We start from the raw sequence: 14,750 nt of genomic DNA, 5'->3' as shown, positions 1-14,750 counted from the left end.
CCCCCCCCCAGCACCTCCCAGGCCCCCAACACCATCCCCCTTATCCCGGTGCCCCCAGCCCAGCCCCCTTCTCCCGGTCCCTCCAGCACCCGCTACCCCGGACCTCCCCCACGTGGGCACCCCCTGAGCTCTCCCCGTTCCCTCCCCCGCCCCTCCCCGCTGGATTCCCCGCACCTGCAGCAGCCCGAGGCCGGGCCGGGCCCGGATCCCCGCCCGCGACAGCATCGCCCCCTCCGCCCGTCCCGCTCGGCGCCGCCGCCTCTCCCTCACGCCCGGAAGGCCCCTGCAGCCGCGCTGCTTCCGGGTGCGCCACCCGGATAGGTCCCTCCGGCTCCTTCGGCCGCGGCCCCCGGTTCCGCTCGCCCGCCCGCCCCGCGATTCTGCTTGGGAGCGGCAGCCCCGGGCTCGTTCTGGAGCTCCAAACGGACGTTTATTAAATTAAAAAAGAACACGAAAAGTACCGGCACGGCTTTCGCGAGCCCACAGGGCCACGGCGACAGGGGCAGGCCCGGTGACCGGGGGGCGAGGGGACTCCGGTGTCATGGCGGCCCCCGGGACCCACTGCTCAGGGCAGGGGGAGGAGCGGCCCCCGGTGTTTGGGGGGTTCAGATCCACGGTTTGGGGGATTCAGGCCCCCGCTGTGAGTGTATGGGCGGGTTCAGGCCTCCACCTCTCAGTGCAGCAGGGCCAGAGCCCCTTGGCCGCCCCCGGGCAGGGGAGAGCAGGACCTCGACCCCACACCCCCCACTCCTGGCCCATGGCCACACCGAGGCCCCGGCACTGGGGTCGCAGCCCCACGGCTGGGAGTTGATGGGGTCGGGCCTGTCACCCTCTTCTTCCCTCTGAGAGAGGGGCTGAGGCTCCCCAGAGCCTGGGCTGGCAGGGGGAGCCTTGCCGAGACGCTCAGAGGGCAGAGGGGTGATACAGACACGGGATGTGCAAGCTTGTTTTGCCCTCAGCCCTGCCCCTCTCTGGATTCCCCGAAGTCCTGCTCCTGAGAATCCAGTCCAGCTCCTGGAATTTGATGTCCTCTGTTGCTTCCCTGCTTCCCAGGGAACTAAGCTGGGGCTCCTGCCCATCCTCCAGCCCCTGACCACGCTGCCAGCAGACCCTGCCCAAAGCTGCCTCCTTCATAGAATTCACCCCCCACCCACTGACAGTGCAAGGTTCCTTTTTTTTTTTTTGGCAATCTTCTCAGATCCACAGCACACGTGCTCTGGAGGCTCTTGCCCAGAGGGCTATCCCCATACTCCTGCAAAGAGCCCCAGGTCCCCATCCACGTGACAGCTGTGTCTCTTACCTTCAGGAACCTGGCGGTGGCCATTTCCTTGACAGCCACAGGCCTCTTGGGGTTTGGTTTGCCCTAAAAGACCCAGAAGATAAGTGCAGGCCTCCCCAAGCTGCTTTGAGTTGGGCTGGCCCTGCATAGCGGGTGCCAGCAAGGCTGAGCCTGTCACAGGGTGTTTAACACAGCCCTGGCCTGGGAGCTGCACCCTGGTGAACAGTGGGTCACTCTCCCTTCCATGGGCTGAGGTGTCCCTGTCCCGAGTCACCCTCACAGTCCCCACAGCCCTGTCCCAACACAGGCAGCCTGGTGGGGGCAGGGCTGGGGGGAAGAACAAGCACGGAACCTCTGATCCTCTGCACCAGCCTCCTCTGCACTCCCAGTAACAATAAATACTAATAAATACAAACTCTTCCACATTTTCTGCTTCCAGACCCGGGACTAGTGTGGCTGGTCTTACCCACAGCCCCAGTCCAACTCTTCACTCCCCACCCACCCACCTCGGCCACAGCCCAGTCTCCAAGCTGGGAGCAGTGCCAGCAGAAGGCTTGGGCATGTCCCTGGAGTGCCAGGGCTGCTCCTCAGCCCCTGCCACTCTTGGTTAAGCCCCCGGGGTGATCCCAGCCCTGCTGCAGAGCGTGGTGTCCGTGCTGGTCAGGAGGGTGGGGGATATCTCAAAGCAGTGCTTGCTGCCCCTTTACTCATCTCTCCCCTAAGTGCTGGGCTGGAGGCTCCCCCAGCGGCCCTTGGGGGGTGGGGGGTGAAGAAGATCAGGCCCGGGGTGAGTAGCAGGGGTGCCTGGGCATCTCTGTGAAGGATTTCAGTTCGTAGGGGATCCCTGAATCCACTTCGATCGACTTGCGGGAGAAAAGCAGCCGAATGTCGTCATGAAGGTAGATCTTCCCCGACTTGGAACTGTGAAACCTGTGTGAAGACGATCAAGGCAGAGGGACCTCAGGCTCCCAAGCAAGGGCAGGGCATCCTCAGTGAGGGCACAACCCCCTTGGCTACTTTGGCCCCTGGTCAAGGAGCAGCTGGTCCCTGCTCCTCCCCAGTCCCTCCTCCAGTCTTGCAGGCTTGGGACATGTTGGAGAGGAGCACAGGGGTGGCCTTGGGGCAGGTGCCCACCCCTCCTGGCATGCTTTACCTTAGATGCATCAGGTAGCAGAGAACCCTGCGGGGTGGGCTGGTGCCCAGTGGGTCACTGGGGGCCACTGTGGACCCCTCCTCCTCCCCCACGGGCACCAGGAAGATGCGATGGCGTAGGAAGGTCATGTGGTTGGCTGGCATGTCCTGGAAGTCGTACGTCACCAAGAACATCTTCACCACAGTCTTGTTGGGGTTAAATAAGGTCTGGGGGCAGAGGGGTAGAGAGTGAGACTGGGAGGAATGCAGGGCAGAGATGGGGCATCTGGGAGCAGAAGCTGCTGGTCAAAGGATCCAGAAAGCCTCACACCAGTCCCAGAGGGCTTAGCCTGAGTGTCACAGGTCAGTCCTTTACACCCACCTTCACACGTTTGCTCCCCTTGCATCACATCCCATTCCCACTGCACATGCACACTTTCCTGCCAAAAACCCTCACCAACCTCTTCTTTCCCTGATTCTCCCATCACCTTGTCTCCCTGCCAGCATCCCAGGTACCCTGTACTCCCCTCTGCTGTGCTGTCTTGGTGGCCATGTAACCCCTCTGCAGAAGACAAGCCTTCCAGCTGCTGCCCTGCCTAACAACATAATGGAGCATACCCACCCCAGCAGGGCAAACAGAGCCCACCCAGCCCCACCCCCACACTGCTACTGCAGGCCAGGGAATGACTCACCACTTGGATGGTTCCAGCTTTGGGGACACTGTAACCCTTCTTTCCCAAGGCCTCCAAGTCAATCACTCCCTGGGGCAAAATAAACAGCATGTGAGAGAGGGAGAAAGCCGAGGGAGAGCCCAGCTGGGAACCAGCATGGGCCTGAGACTCCCTCGCTGGGAACACCTGGCACAAGTCAGCAAGAAGACCCCCAGCTCAGTTCCTCTCCAAACCAGGAGCAGCAACAGAGAGGTGGTGACAAGAGAGGTGATGACAATGACAACCATGAAGCAGCTGGGCCTGTGTATGTTCCCCCTTGTTTCCCGTTTGGCTTTTTGGGTTAAAGATTGCCCCTGGCACAGCCATCCACCTCCACAAGCAGGTGGTTGCTTGAGCCACCCTCTAGAGCGAGGGGCTGCGCCAGGGTGCCGGGGTACAGCCCCCCTCCCCCACATCCATGTACCAGGAAAGGCGAGGGCGCGCTGTGTTCAGAGATGTCGAAGTAGGTGACGTCGACGGGCAGGGTGACATGCTGGGGACAGTACGAGCCACTGGCACCGATCTCTGCTGTGAAGCCCTCGATCCTCCCCGATGGTGCAAAGCGCCCTTTCAGGATGGACTCCTGAGAGGGGAAGGAAGTGTTAGGGAACCTCAAACACCAGCCCCACCCCCTGCCTCAATGCTCCAGGTGAAGTCATCCCCATCTTCACTGCACCCAAGTGACTGCTTGCCCTCATGTGCCCAGAGACCTCGCTCTAAGACAGACACTCCCTGAACTGGTGAGATAACACCAACCATCTAACAGGGAGAAGCTGTGAGAGTACCTTGGCTCAGCCTCACAGCAGCCATCTGAGCAGGTTCCACCCAAGGATCTGCTGGCTGAGCCATGCTGCTGGTGGCTGTGTGGTTGCCACTGCACGGCAGGCCTTTTGGGGACAAGCAGCCTGGCCCCACACCAGGGCTCCCATCAGGTTCAGCCTCTCACACCCATTGCTAGCCCTGTGTGGAGCCCCCAGGACCCACCTCCCCCCAGCAGGTGGGCGCTGTTACCTCAAAGTTGCCCAGCAGAGCATGGCTGACAGTGGTGGTGGCCCAGGGCACTGTGGGAGACCTGGTGCCCCTCCGGAGGCTGGTCCGGAGATGTCGCCTGGGAGTGAGGAGAGAAGACTGGTGTTGGACTGAAGAGCACGCAGCCCTGGGTTGTTCATGTCCCTGGGAATGTGGATCCCTCTCCAGGTCCCCTATACCTTTGCTGGAGGTTGAACCCACTTTCCTACATCCCATGGGAAGAAAAAACCCCCCCAGTCTGTGGTGTCCAAGAGGGGAGATACCTGGGCCAGGGCAGGGAAGAGGACTTGACCCATCCTGAACCTCCCATTGGGCTGCAGGGTACTGGGGTGGGCAGGCACCCTGAGCCCTCATGTCCATCCCATGGGGCTGCCAGGACACTCACGATTTGAGGCGCAGCCCACTCTTCAGCCTCCTCCCAACCGCCGTGCAGTCTGCAGAGCTCTGGAGGGGACACAAAATGGAGAACTCTGTTAGGGCAGCAACCAGGGCCCGTGCACCCCTGGGAGGGGCCATCGCCCCTTGCCCTGCCCCACATTCCCATGGGTGTCCCAGCAGATGAACAGGCTCCAGTCCATGGGCAGCCATCAGCAGCCTCTGCAGGGGTGGCCAGCAGGGTAGCACAAGGACTGGGGTGTCTGGTGGGGACGTAGGGCTGCCCAAACCCCAAAGTGGCTCAGCTGGGAATGAGGGTGTTGGTACCCAAGGGTACAACACACTATTCCCGCTCTACAAAGCAGGTCTCAGGAGCAGCTCCAGTGAAAGACACCTGTAGACAGAGCCATGCAGTGACACCCCCTTGCACCTCCCAGGGATTGGGACACCTACAAGGATGCTCCCTGACCAGCCTGGGAAAAGTTTTGTCCCCTGGTGATTCATGCAAAGTCCTCAGCAGTGCCACCAGGCAGAGGGGTGCGTTTCCCATCGCTACCCACAGCTAGGATCCTACAGCTGTGGGGTGGGGGGTTAAAGCCACAGCCACACTGCAGCCTCCTTTTAAAGATGTCCTCTTTTCAGGGGTTTTCCCTTCTGGAAGCCACACAAAGGGCAGCACAACACAAAAGGATGATGAAGCTGGCTGGCATGACCGGGCGGGAAAACCCAGGGAAGCTGCTGGAGGGCTTCACTCTGCAAGGACAGTGCTGGCAGCAGCTGGGCTGAGGGACAGTCATGAAAAAGGCTGGCAGGGATTGAGCTGTGCCCCATGGATGGCGTGTCTCAGCTCCATGCAGCAAGAAGCCAGCATAGCTCTGACATCAGTTCCTGTGTGTCCCCACACCATGGGATGCCCCAGAGAAAAAGAAGAGCATGCCAGGTCTGGCCTGAGCCTGCTGCAGCCTCAGCTGGCAGGACAGGTAAGGGCAGGGAGCAGAGTAAGAAAAGAGGAATTGCAGGCAGCTCCTGAGCTGCTAGGGTGGCTGCAAACCTCAGAGGTCTGCCCCATTGCTAAGACCTTGTGGCACCTTGGGGACATGCCACAGGCGCCCCAAAATGGCAGAAAAGCCAGTGGCATCTCTACACACAGCACTGGGCTCCTTGGTCAGAGTATGTCCAGTCCCACTGCCTGCCACCAGACACTTGCTCTAATGGGCATCATGACCAGGAGTTCAAACCATCCCATGCATCTGCCTTCCTCCTCATCAGGCAGGTAGAGGCCAACTACTCTTCCCAAGCTTGCTGCTGTATCATGGCTTAACAGGAAGCCATGAGACACCAAATGTGGTTTCACGATGTGTCCAGCTCTCACTGCTGCGGGGAGGTTGTCTCCTCTCCAAGCAGGGCTCTCCAGGAGAAAAAGCTGGTTGCATCCAGAGTATCCAGTGACTACAAGATGTCAAGAGCTGGTTAAAACAGACCATGTGTGCCAGGGCTGGCTGTCAGCTGCTGCCTTGCTCACACCAGCACTGCAGCTCGGGGCATGGTGCCACAGTGGGGCTGGGCATCCCCAGACCATTCGCTGCCTCCCCCCATGAGCAATGCTCACCTTGGCTGCAGGAAGCAGGTGATTCCAGAACGGAGCTCCCTTGGCGTCAGTGCTGCGGCAGGCTGTGGGCACAGGATGGCATGGCAGGACCCTCTTTTTCCTTGCTGGTGGGGACAGGCTCTCATCCTCAGAGCAGGAGTCGGCCGTAACCTCGCCAGCAGGCAGCAACTTCCTTTTGGCTGGGCAGGTGCTGCTGAGCTGGCTGCTCCCACAGGGCGTCATCTCCTGGGAGCTCAGGTTGCTGGGCTCGGGGCTGAGTGCTGTCTGTGGAGTGGGGGGCTCCCTGCACCCATTGGCCATCACTGGCCCTTCCACTTCTCCGCTAGCCCTGCTGGTGCAAGCTGGGCTGCTCCCTGGCTTCTCTCTCTTTCCACCAGGGTCCAACTGGGTTGTTTGTGCAATACTGTGCAATTCAAGGTGAAGTACATTGTGGCCACTTGCTGGCTCCCCATTCTCTCCATAGTCTATGGGCTGATCCCCTGATGAGACAGGGCAACTGTCTCTCATGTGCAAAGTACTGCAAGCAATGTGCCGGGGCCAGGATGACGAGGAGGAGGAGGAGGAGGAAAAGGAAGAAGAGGAGGAGGAGGAGACATCCTGTGACTTGTCTTCTCTGCTGGCCTTGGGGCTGTGGCTAGGGCTGCCCTCACAGCGGTGCTCCACCACCCGCAGCCCACTGTGGGAGAAGTGCTGGGCAGAGCCACAGAGCGAGAGCTCCTCCACCAGCAGACCATCCTCAAAGGTATCATCATCATCCAGGGAAGGCTGCCCAGGGCCCCCATCCACCCCCCTGTCACCCCAGTGAGTTCGTTTGGGATCTCGCCCCCCCTCCGGAGTTCGCTGCTCAGGGTATCCTCTCTTGACAGCTGGCCGGGTGCCTGCCCGCTGCTCTGTGCTCTCAGAGGAGCTGGAGAGATGGGAGAAGATGGACACCTGGTAAACCTTCTGGCGCTTGATTTCTGTCTCGTTGTAGCCCATGAGGATGCTGCGGTGGGTGCAGCACTGCGAGGAAGGCTCCAAGGGTGTCTCCCCGCTGGGCCGGGACAGGCTGGGGTCCGTGCTGCGCTCTGGGGGCAGGGACGTCTCTGTGTGGATGTGCCGCATGGAGCCTCACTTGCTGGGACTCCGGGCGGAGCCCATGCGGCAGCAGGAGGGGGACTGTAAAGTGCCACAGGTCAGGGTGCAAGGGCAGGGGGGTGGGAGCTGGATCCCCTCTCACTCACGATCTCTGTGTGAGCCCTCTACTATGAGGTGCTCTGCAGCACAGCATCTGGAAAAACAAGAAAGCAGAAGGATGAAGATCAGCCTGGAGCCCCCATCCTCATTCAGACTTCTGGCTGCAAGGGACCTACTGGGACATGGGCAGCTCCTAACACAGCCCCACTTGAACCTCCCTCTCCAGGGACAGGAAGAGGAACCAGGCTGGTGTGGCTTTCTGGGAAACCCTGAGGCATCACCCACCTGCGCGTTCAGCACTTCCTTCCCAGCTCAGGCAAGGAGAGGTCTCCAGACAGGCAGGAGACTCCTGGGGACAAGTCTGGACAAGCAGGGAGGAAGAGGCCTGCCCTCTGCCAGGGACACGCTTGTGCTGTTGTGGAGCACAGGAGTCAGGCAGGTCAGACCAGTCCCAGGGGCTCAGGCCTGTAATCACCCCTTTGGGCAACAGCAGCAACATCTCCCAGCACTGGCCAAGACAACCTGTCCCAGCCACGTGCACTGAATGAGGCAGGGCTGGTGTCAGTCCCATGCTGAGGACAGGAACCTGGCCTAACATCCCCATTACCCCTTCCAGCTTGGACCAGGCACCTCCAGCACCTCAGTCAGCAGCTGGGAAGTACCAGTGTCACCATCCACCCACTCCTGCCAGCTCTGAGGGCCTGCCCTCCTCCATGCTGCTTGGTGCCCCACTTTTGATTTTCAGTCCAGCTGGAGGGCTGTGAGAATCCTGTCTATATGTTGTTTCTTTTCAGGCATGAAAAATACTGAAATGGCTGCAAGAGCTGAGGAGATGCAGGAAAAGTCACCAGCAGACTGAGGAAAAACTGCCCATCCTGGCAGCTCTGACTTTTGCCTGTCCTTGCAGCTGTGCCTGATCTTGTGGAGCAAGGGCTTAGGGGCAAGTGAGCAATAGGGAAATTGGTTCTCCAAGTTGATCAAGGCTCTCTGGACAGTGAGGCTGCATATGCTATTTTGACCCTGCTGGGATGGGGATGGGAAAATGGAAGGCCAAGGTGGTCAAGACCAGGAATTTTGTTTAAAAGAAGTGATAAAAGGTATAACCATGCACCAGGATATGTTGGGGGCTGACTGGCTGGAAGGCAGCACAACAGAAAAGGCCCTGAAGGCCCTGGTGGGCACCAAGTTGTCCATGAGCCAGCAATGTGCCCTTGCAGCAAAGAAAAACAATAGTGCACCAGGTACAGCATTAACAGCATGTTGAGGGAACTGATCCTCCCTCTTTGCTCAGCACTGGTGAGGCCACACCTGAGAGAGTGCAACAAAGGGACCCTAAGAAACGATTAAGGGACAGGAGCATCTGTCCTACGAGGAAAGGCTGTGAGAGCTGGGACTGTTCAGCCTGGAGAAGAGAAGGCTCAGTGAGATCTCATCTATATATATATCTATCTATATATATAGATATATAGAGATATATATATAGATATATATATAAGAGGTTCCCTCTGAATATCAGAAAACACCATTTTCTTTTACTGTGACCAAGCACTGTAACCAGTTACCTAGAGAGGTGATGGAGTCTTCACCCTTGGAAATATTCAGAAGTCATCAGGACAAAGTCCTGGGCAATGGCTCTGGGTGGGGCTGGTCCAGTTATCCCCACCAACCTCAATCCCTCTGTGTAGACCACGACACTGCAGCCTGTTCTGGCTGTCCCCCTCACTTACCCCTCTGCAGCAGGACCCTGCTTTGCTCCGGATTAACCTCCCTGCCCTGCAGCAGGCGGTCGTTGGCACAATTAGCTGAAGACACCTGCCAGTCAGGCACCCCCCAGAAGCGGCGTGGCTGCCGTGGAATGGCTCCCACCATCACGGTGTGCCTCCGAACCTCTGCAACGTCCTCTCCAGCTCTTCAGTGTCCACAGCGGCTCTGAGGGGAAGGAAAAGGGGGAGATGCAGGGCTGGGGTGGTTCAGATGCTTCCTGGGAGAAAGGCAGGACGGTGCTGCCTGTCTGCAGGGTCACACAGGCAGGGAAAGCAGCATTTAGGCTCAGCCTTTCCCAACCTCCCAAATCAAGGGCCACATACACCTCAGCCACCTGAGGCAGTGCTAACACCTTGATTTCCATTTGAACCACAAATATTTTAAGCTAAGCTGTGAACTCTCATACCTGGCTTGATTTTACATCCCTTTTGCATGCCTTCCTGTATGAAACCCTGCGCATAGGAAGAGATTCCTCTTTTTTCTGGCGACCATTTCATGCCTTGCTTTCCAAGACACTGCAGCAACCTCTGGGCTTCCAGCTAGCTCCTGGTCTCATTTTCACCTCCTCCCCCTTCCACCCACAGCACAGGACACTTTCTGGCCCTACAGATAAGGAGAAGAGCTTGGAATTGTTTTCTTCCAATAAGAGATGCCTTTCAGGGAAGGCAGAAATGAGGAGACTGACAGCCCTGAGCCACGATGGCCCCCCACCAGTTTTCCCCAGCACAAAGACAGCAATCCTTTCATGTGCACAGCAGTCACCTGTTCAGATGTGCCCTTGATGCACAACAGAGATTTGCGGATGCAACACAGCTCCCCTGTGGTCATAATCCACGGGCACTGCAGCTTTGATGCCTGGAAGAGGGCGTGGAGGAGAGTCAGCTCATGCAGCAGCTCATGGTGCAACACCTTCAGAGTGGGCAGGAGCCCTTGGGCACCTGCAACCTCAGCACCTCTACAGCAGAGGCAGCTCATGGGCTTCACTAGCCCAGGGACCTGCAGCTGAAGGAGGAAACGGTGCCTGTCCCGGGGGGTCACGCCCTCCTCTCCTCCCTCCCCATGCATCCCTCAAAGAGGGGCTCACTGCAGCACCCATCCAGAGGGAAGTCACTGTCTGGGCACCCCAAGCCAGCAGTGAGTACTGCTCTGAAGGCTGGAAACAGCAGGGCCAGAGGCAGCAGCACTCAAGTGCAATCCCCTTCTGGCATCCCGGTCTGGCAAATTCTGCATCCCCCCAGCTTGCATGTGGGAAGCCAGCATCAGCTGTGCTTGCTGCCTGACCTCACCTGACCCAGAAAACAGGCTGTTCTTTCATTACATTTCCAATAAGATTTGTAATTACAGGCTGTCATGACCAGTCCCTGAGAGCTGGACAGCTCAAAAGCCACCGCCGCTGCTGGGGAAGGGCACTGCCAGCAACCAGCCAGAACAGGACCTGTTGAGATTCAACACAACAGCACCCAAGGAGCACTTGCAGCAGGGCAAATCAGTGCTGCAGCACAACAAACCACAGGTCCAAAACCTCAACAAAAGCTTTTTGTAAAGACCAGCTCCTCCTGGCTCCTTCCCATATGAGACCTGCACCAAAGCAGGTAGGAAAGCAAGTGAATGCCCACAGTTGTGGGTGGATGCTGAAGTGGTAGCATGCTGTGCTCTGCCTGCCTGGAAGGTTGCTGTTTCCCTCCTCCATCCCTGAGGGAGACTTGTACCATGACTTGTGTGGCACAATCAACCCCTGGGAAGCAAAATCAGCAACCAACAGCAAGAATCAGCCTGGTTCAGTGGAAGAAAGCATGTGTCCTTGCCAGAACAAACACACAGTTTCACCCGCATCCTTTCATTCTCTTCCCTGTGTCCCTCTGAAGTCACAGCCATTTTCTCCCCAGCAGCAGCTACCTTTCACAAGAATGGATGTATCGGGACAGGCTGACCTGCTAACACCAGAAATCCATCCCAGCTGAGCTCTCAGCACCAGTCCTCAGGTGCTGCCAGCACCAGCCAATAGAACACACAGCTAGAACAAGGGGCTGCACCATCTTTTGCCAGCCCAGATACTGTTGCTTGGAGCATCATGCTGGAAATGCCAAACCCATGGTGGGGACAGGAAAGTGTCACCCAAAGTGTCTCCAAGTAGACCCTAGGATCTCCTTGAACATCCTTCTGGAGGAATGCCCATCAGCCTGGGATGGGGATCAGCTGGGGCATAGCACTGCTTCTCACCCCCTTTGAGATGCAAGGAGCTGTGTCCCAGGGAGGTTCTCTTGGCAGTGCCAAGTGCCTCCCAGGGCAGTTCCTCCCTGCTGAGAGCCCATCCTGCTCACAGTAGAGCTCAGCCTCTGACAGCACTACGGGAGTCCACTACCTCCCCCAGAGCAGGACAGCAATCCTGGGACCACAGCCTCCTGCAGTCCAGGGGACAGGGAGAAAGCACCTGGTCACCTCTGCCTTCTCTTCCCCTTGAGACAGGCATTGCCAGAGCCCTACTTCTGGCCACATGGATGGGACAGAGCCAGGCCCAGGGCCTCACCAGCTCAGCTGAGCAGCACAGGTACCAGCCCCTGGACACAGCACATGGGGCTCCGTGTGCCTGGACCAAGGGTTTGGTCCCTCCTAAGCCCACGTGATGCTCATTTTTTTTGACAATGTTTCAGCCCATGCTGGTGCTCTAAGACAGGACTCAAAAAGATTTCCCTCTTGAGGGAAGCCTAGGCAGAGCTCTTCTACTCTCTGCCCCGCTCCTGCCAAGGCTACTCATTGCTCAGAAAACAGGCAGGGCCCTGTGCTTTTGCCAAGATCTCCCAGCACCTGGATCTGGAGCTATGCCAGGCACAGCTTTCCTCTATTTCTTTGCCTGGGGAAGGGCACCACGCTTCATCACCCAAGAGATACCCAGTGCCAAAGGACCTGCAGAGAGGGAGCGTGTCCCAGGCACTGGGGCAGAAAGGCTGTGTTCCTTGGGGACGCTGAACCACCAGAGCCTGACATGGAATAACACAGCCAGGCCTGGTGCGGTTGGGTCAGGGACTTGGCTTACCTGCTGGTTCCATTGCTATTAGCACATCCAGGGGGAAGCCAGGATTAACAGACCATGGTCTCAGTCTGGAGGAAACAGAGCAGGATGGCGAGTGAGGACGGGTTCCTGGCTGGGCAATGCAGCAGCAGTGCCACATGCCGGGCTGCAGCCTGCAAAAGGATCTGTTGCTGTTCGAGCTGTACTGCGCCAGCCAGAGAGGAAGCGGCATGAGTGTGGAGCAGGGAGGTATCTGTCATGAGGCAGAACCCTTGGGAGCCTGGCAGGGATGGCTGCACAGCACCAGTGCAAGGAAGAGAGCAAGAGCTGTGCCCAAAGTTGCCACACTCATTCAGGGGGGATCCAGTGGCTTCCCAGAGCAGCACTGCCAGCAAGTCAGAAGGGACACATGGCCAGTGGACAAGAGGCTTTGACTTGAGCACTGCTGCCTGGGACAGAGCACCAGCCTGGGGGCTGGCAGGGCCAAGAGAGGTCTTTGCACAATTTAGACCACAAAAATCCCCCAAACCAACCCCTAAGTGGCTCTTGCTGCCTTCTTCTCTCCTGCTCCCTTTCCTGGGAAGTGCTACGGAGAGACTCTGGTGGCCTCACTGGGGGTGAAGCAGGAACCACACAGCCAGGAAAGAAAAGGGCCATCATTACCAGAGGGCAAATAATCCTTAGAATGAACAGAGCACAAGGCAAGAGAAGAGGCAACAGAAACTGCTGGAAACAGACTGTCTGGAGGATAAATCACAGCTCCACAGGTCCTATCTGAACCCAAGGAGAAAGAAGGAAATCTAACCAGTGGTGAGCACAAACCCAGGAGCTCCCTGGCACAGGCTAAGAGCAGAGCTTGCAAAGTGCCAGCAGGCAGAAAGTTTCCGTCACAACCCTGAAGGATGGCAGCACTAACAGCAATGCTGCCACCAGAGAAGGGTTCCTGCACAGTCTGACAGATCAGGCATCTCACCATCAGGAGAGAGACAGACACGTGAGGCTGGGGAGTACCTCCAGCACCGTAGCAGAGGTGGCAATCCCAGGGAGAAGCTGACTAGTGAGATGCTAGAGGAACAAACTATGCTTGAAGGGAAAGATGACCACTGGCCATGGCTCTGGCACTATCCTGAAATTCAGGCTGTGGAGGAAGGAGCTGACACTTTGTGGAAACAAGAGGGAGGAAGAAGGAGAGGGAGGGGGAGTGGAAACAGAGGGAGGGAGCTTCCTTGCCCCACTGCAAGGGCAAGTGCTGCTCTCGAGGGTCCTCAGGAGGCCTCCTGCCATGCCAGATTTATGCAGCTGCAGAGCCTCGCTCAGTGCTAGCCCCTGCTAGGAATGGAGAGGAAGCCTGAGCCCGGAGGGGAAGGATTGGGCAAGAGGTATCTAATGTCCATGTCAGGAGTGCAAGCTCCTAGAAACCACCAGACACAGCTTCTACAGAGAGAGAGAGACACGACACCTCCCTGTGCCCGCAGCACCGTGTCCGTGAGGTGCTGCTGCTCCCTCCCATCCCGCGGGAGGCGGCACTGACGGGGTGCAGAAGCCCCCGGGGACAGAGCAGCCCTCTCTGCAGTACATCTTGCTGGGGCTCCAGGCTGCAGCAGCCTCCTCAAGGGCTGAGGTCTGCCCAGCGACATGCAATGCCTCCCCAGCCCCAGCACCACACGCAGGTGCCGCAGGGACTGAGCCCTTCCGCTCGGCCAAGTCAGGATAACACAATGAAACCTCTCCTGGGAGCTGGGGGAGCCGGAGCAGAGCTCCCAGCCCAGTGACTTACCCCTTCTCCCTCTGCTGCCCCTCGTCCTGGCACGGACCGCCTCCGCACACCTTTCCCAGGTGCCTGGCCTGCAGACGGCGACGCTGACAATAGCCTGCGGCTGGGAAGGGGGGCTTACAGGGTCTGCAGGCAGATCCCACTATGCGACAGTCACCTGTGTAAAGCTTTCCCCCACGTCCAACCCCCTCCTCGCCAACCTCGCCTCCACGCACGGCTGCCCCTCTTCCCAGGAAAGCGCAGTCAAAGAATGAAAAGCAGCTTAAAATCCGGCAGGACAATCGGGCAGCTCTCCAAAGCCGGCAGCACCCTCTGCCCACCCAGCCCAGCAGGTTCAAACCTCTGCGATACAGCCCACGGCTGCCCAGCTCCAGTGTTCGACCGGGAGCCCAGGAAACCTGCAGCAGGCAGGGCAGGGAAATCCCATGCAGCAGCCGCTTACGGGGAGGACAGCCCAGGTTGAGGACAGACCTTTGTCTCTGCCTGCCTGTCTCGCTCGCTCGCTGCCGGAGGAGGAAGAGGGGGGCGGTGGGGGACAGCGAGCAAAGATAACACCCCTAGGAGGGATGTCACAGCCACGTTAATCACTTGGAATTCCAGCCAGCGCGCCGCAAATATGGGCAGCAAATGGAGATGCTCAAAGCTCTAAAATAATTGGATCCTTTCACAAGAGCCGAGCCCAGAATCCAGCACAGGAATTCAGTCCCCGCTGGAAGTCGAGAGATCAAATGCATGGAGAGGCAGGCGCAGCACAAGCAATCCTCAGCCACCGCTGTATCCAGCTCCATAGCCTTTGGCGCTGCTTTAATCTCAGGTGCTTTCCCAGCGGGAGCGAGGGGGGACCACAGCAGAGAGCCCGAGTGCCCAGCTGAGGACCAGCCCCTTCCCATCCA

General features: G+C 58.3%; 2 protein-coding genes across 11 annotated transcripts in view; both read right to left on the bottom strand.

Annotated features, from left to right (window-relative positions):
- The window catches only part of STOML2 (stomatin like 2), a 7,663-nt gene extending 7,385 nt beyond the window's left edge, over positions 1–278 (bottom strand). Inside the window, exon 1 of the mRNA XM_042028670.1 lies at positions 175–278. Coding sequence (XP_041884604.1) covers positions 175–225 — 51 coding nt within the window. The 5' untranslated portion in view covers positions 226–278. The remainder of the gene's footprint in view (positions 1–174) is intronic.
- Positions 279–411: 133 nt separating this feature from the next.
- FAM214B (family with sequence similarity 214 member B) overlaps positions 412–14,750 on the bottom strand; it is a 38,848-nt gene continuing 24,509 nt past the window's right edge. For 7 of the 10 annotated variants that reach the window (XM_042028659.1, XM_042028667.1, XM_042028660.1 and 4 more), the window contains 9 exons: positions 9,836–9,928; positions 9,037–9,238; positions 6,134–7,403; positions 4,535–4,593; positions 4,132–4,228; positions 3,545–3,703; positions 3,103–3,171; positions 2,433–2,638; positions 412–2,209 (listed from right to left, as the gene is read on the bottom strand). In XM_042028659.1, the coding sequence (XP_041884593.1) occupies positions 2,056–2,209; positions 2,433–2,638; positions 3,103–3,171; positions 3,545–3,703; positions 4,132–4,228; positions 4,535–4,593; positions 6,134–7,237 (1,848 nt within the window). In that variant the 5' untranslated portion in view covers positions 7,238–7,403; positions 9,037–9,238; positions 9,836–9,928 and the 3' untranslated portion in view covers positions 412–2,055. Of the gene's footprint in view, positions 2,210–2,432; positions 2,639–3,102; positions 3,172–3,544; positions 3,704–4,131; positions 4,229–4,534; positions 4,594–6,133; positions 7,404–9,036; positions 9,239–9,835; positions 9,929–12,107; positions 12,173–13,860; positions 14,725–14,750 lie in introns of those variants that run through there. The other 3 variants (XM_042028663.1, XM_042028661.1, XM_042028669.1) reach the window with 3 other exon arrangements.

This window comes from Corvus kubaryi, unplaced genomic scaffold, assembly GCF_017639235.1.
Source record: "Corvus kubaryi isolate FWS band 111438036 unplaced genomic scaffold, C.kubaryi_AGA036_p1.0 37308, whole genome shotgun sequence".
Lineage (NCBI taxonomy): Eukaryota > Metazoa > Chordata > Aves > Passeriformes > Corvidae > Corvus > Corvus kubaryi.
This window is presented reverse-complemented; position numbering and strand designations above follow the sequence as displayed.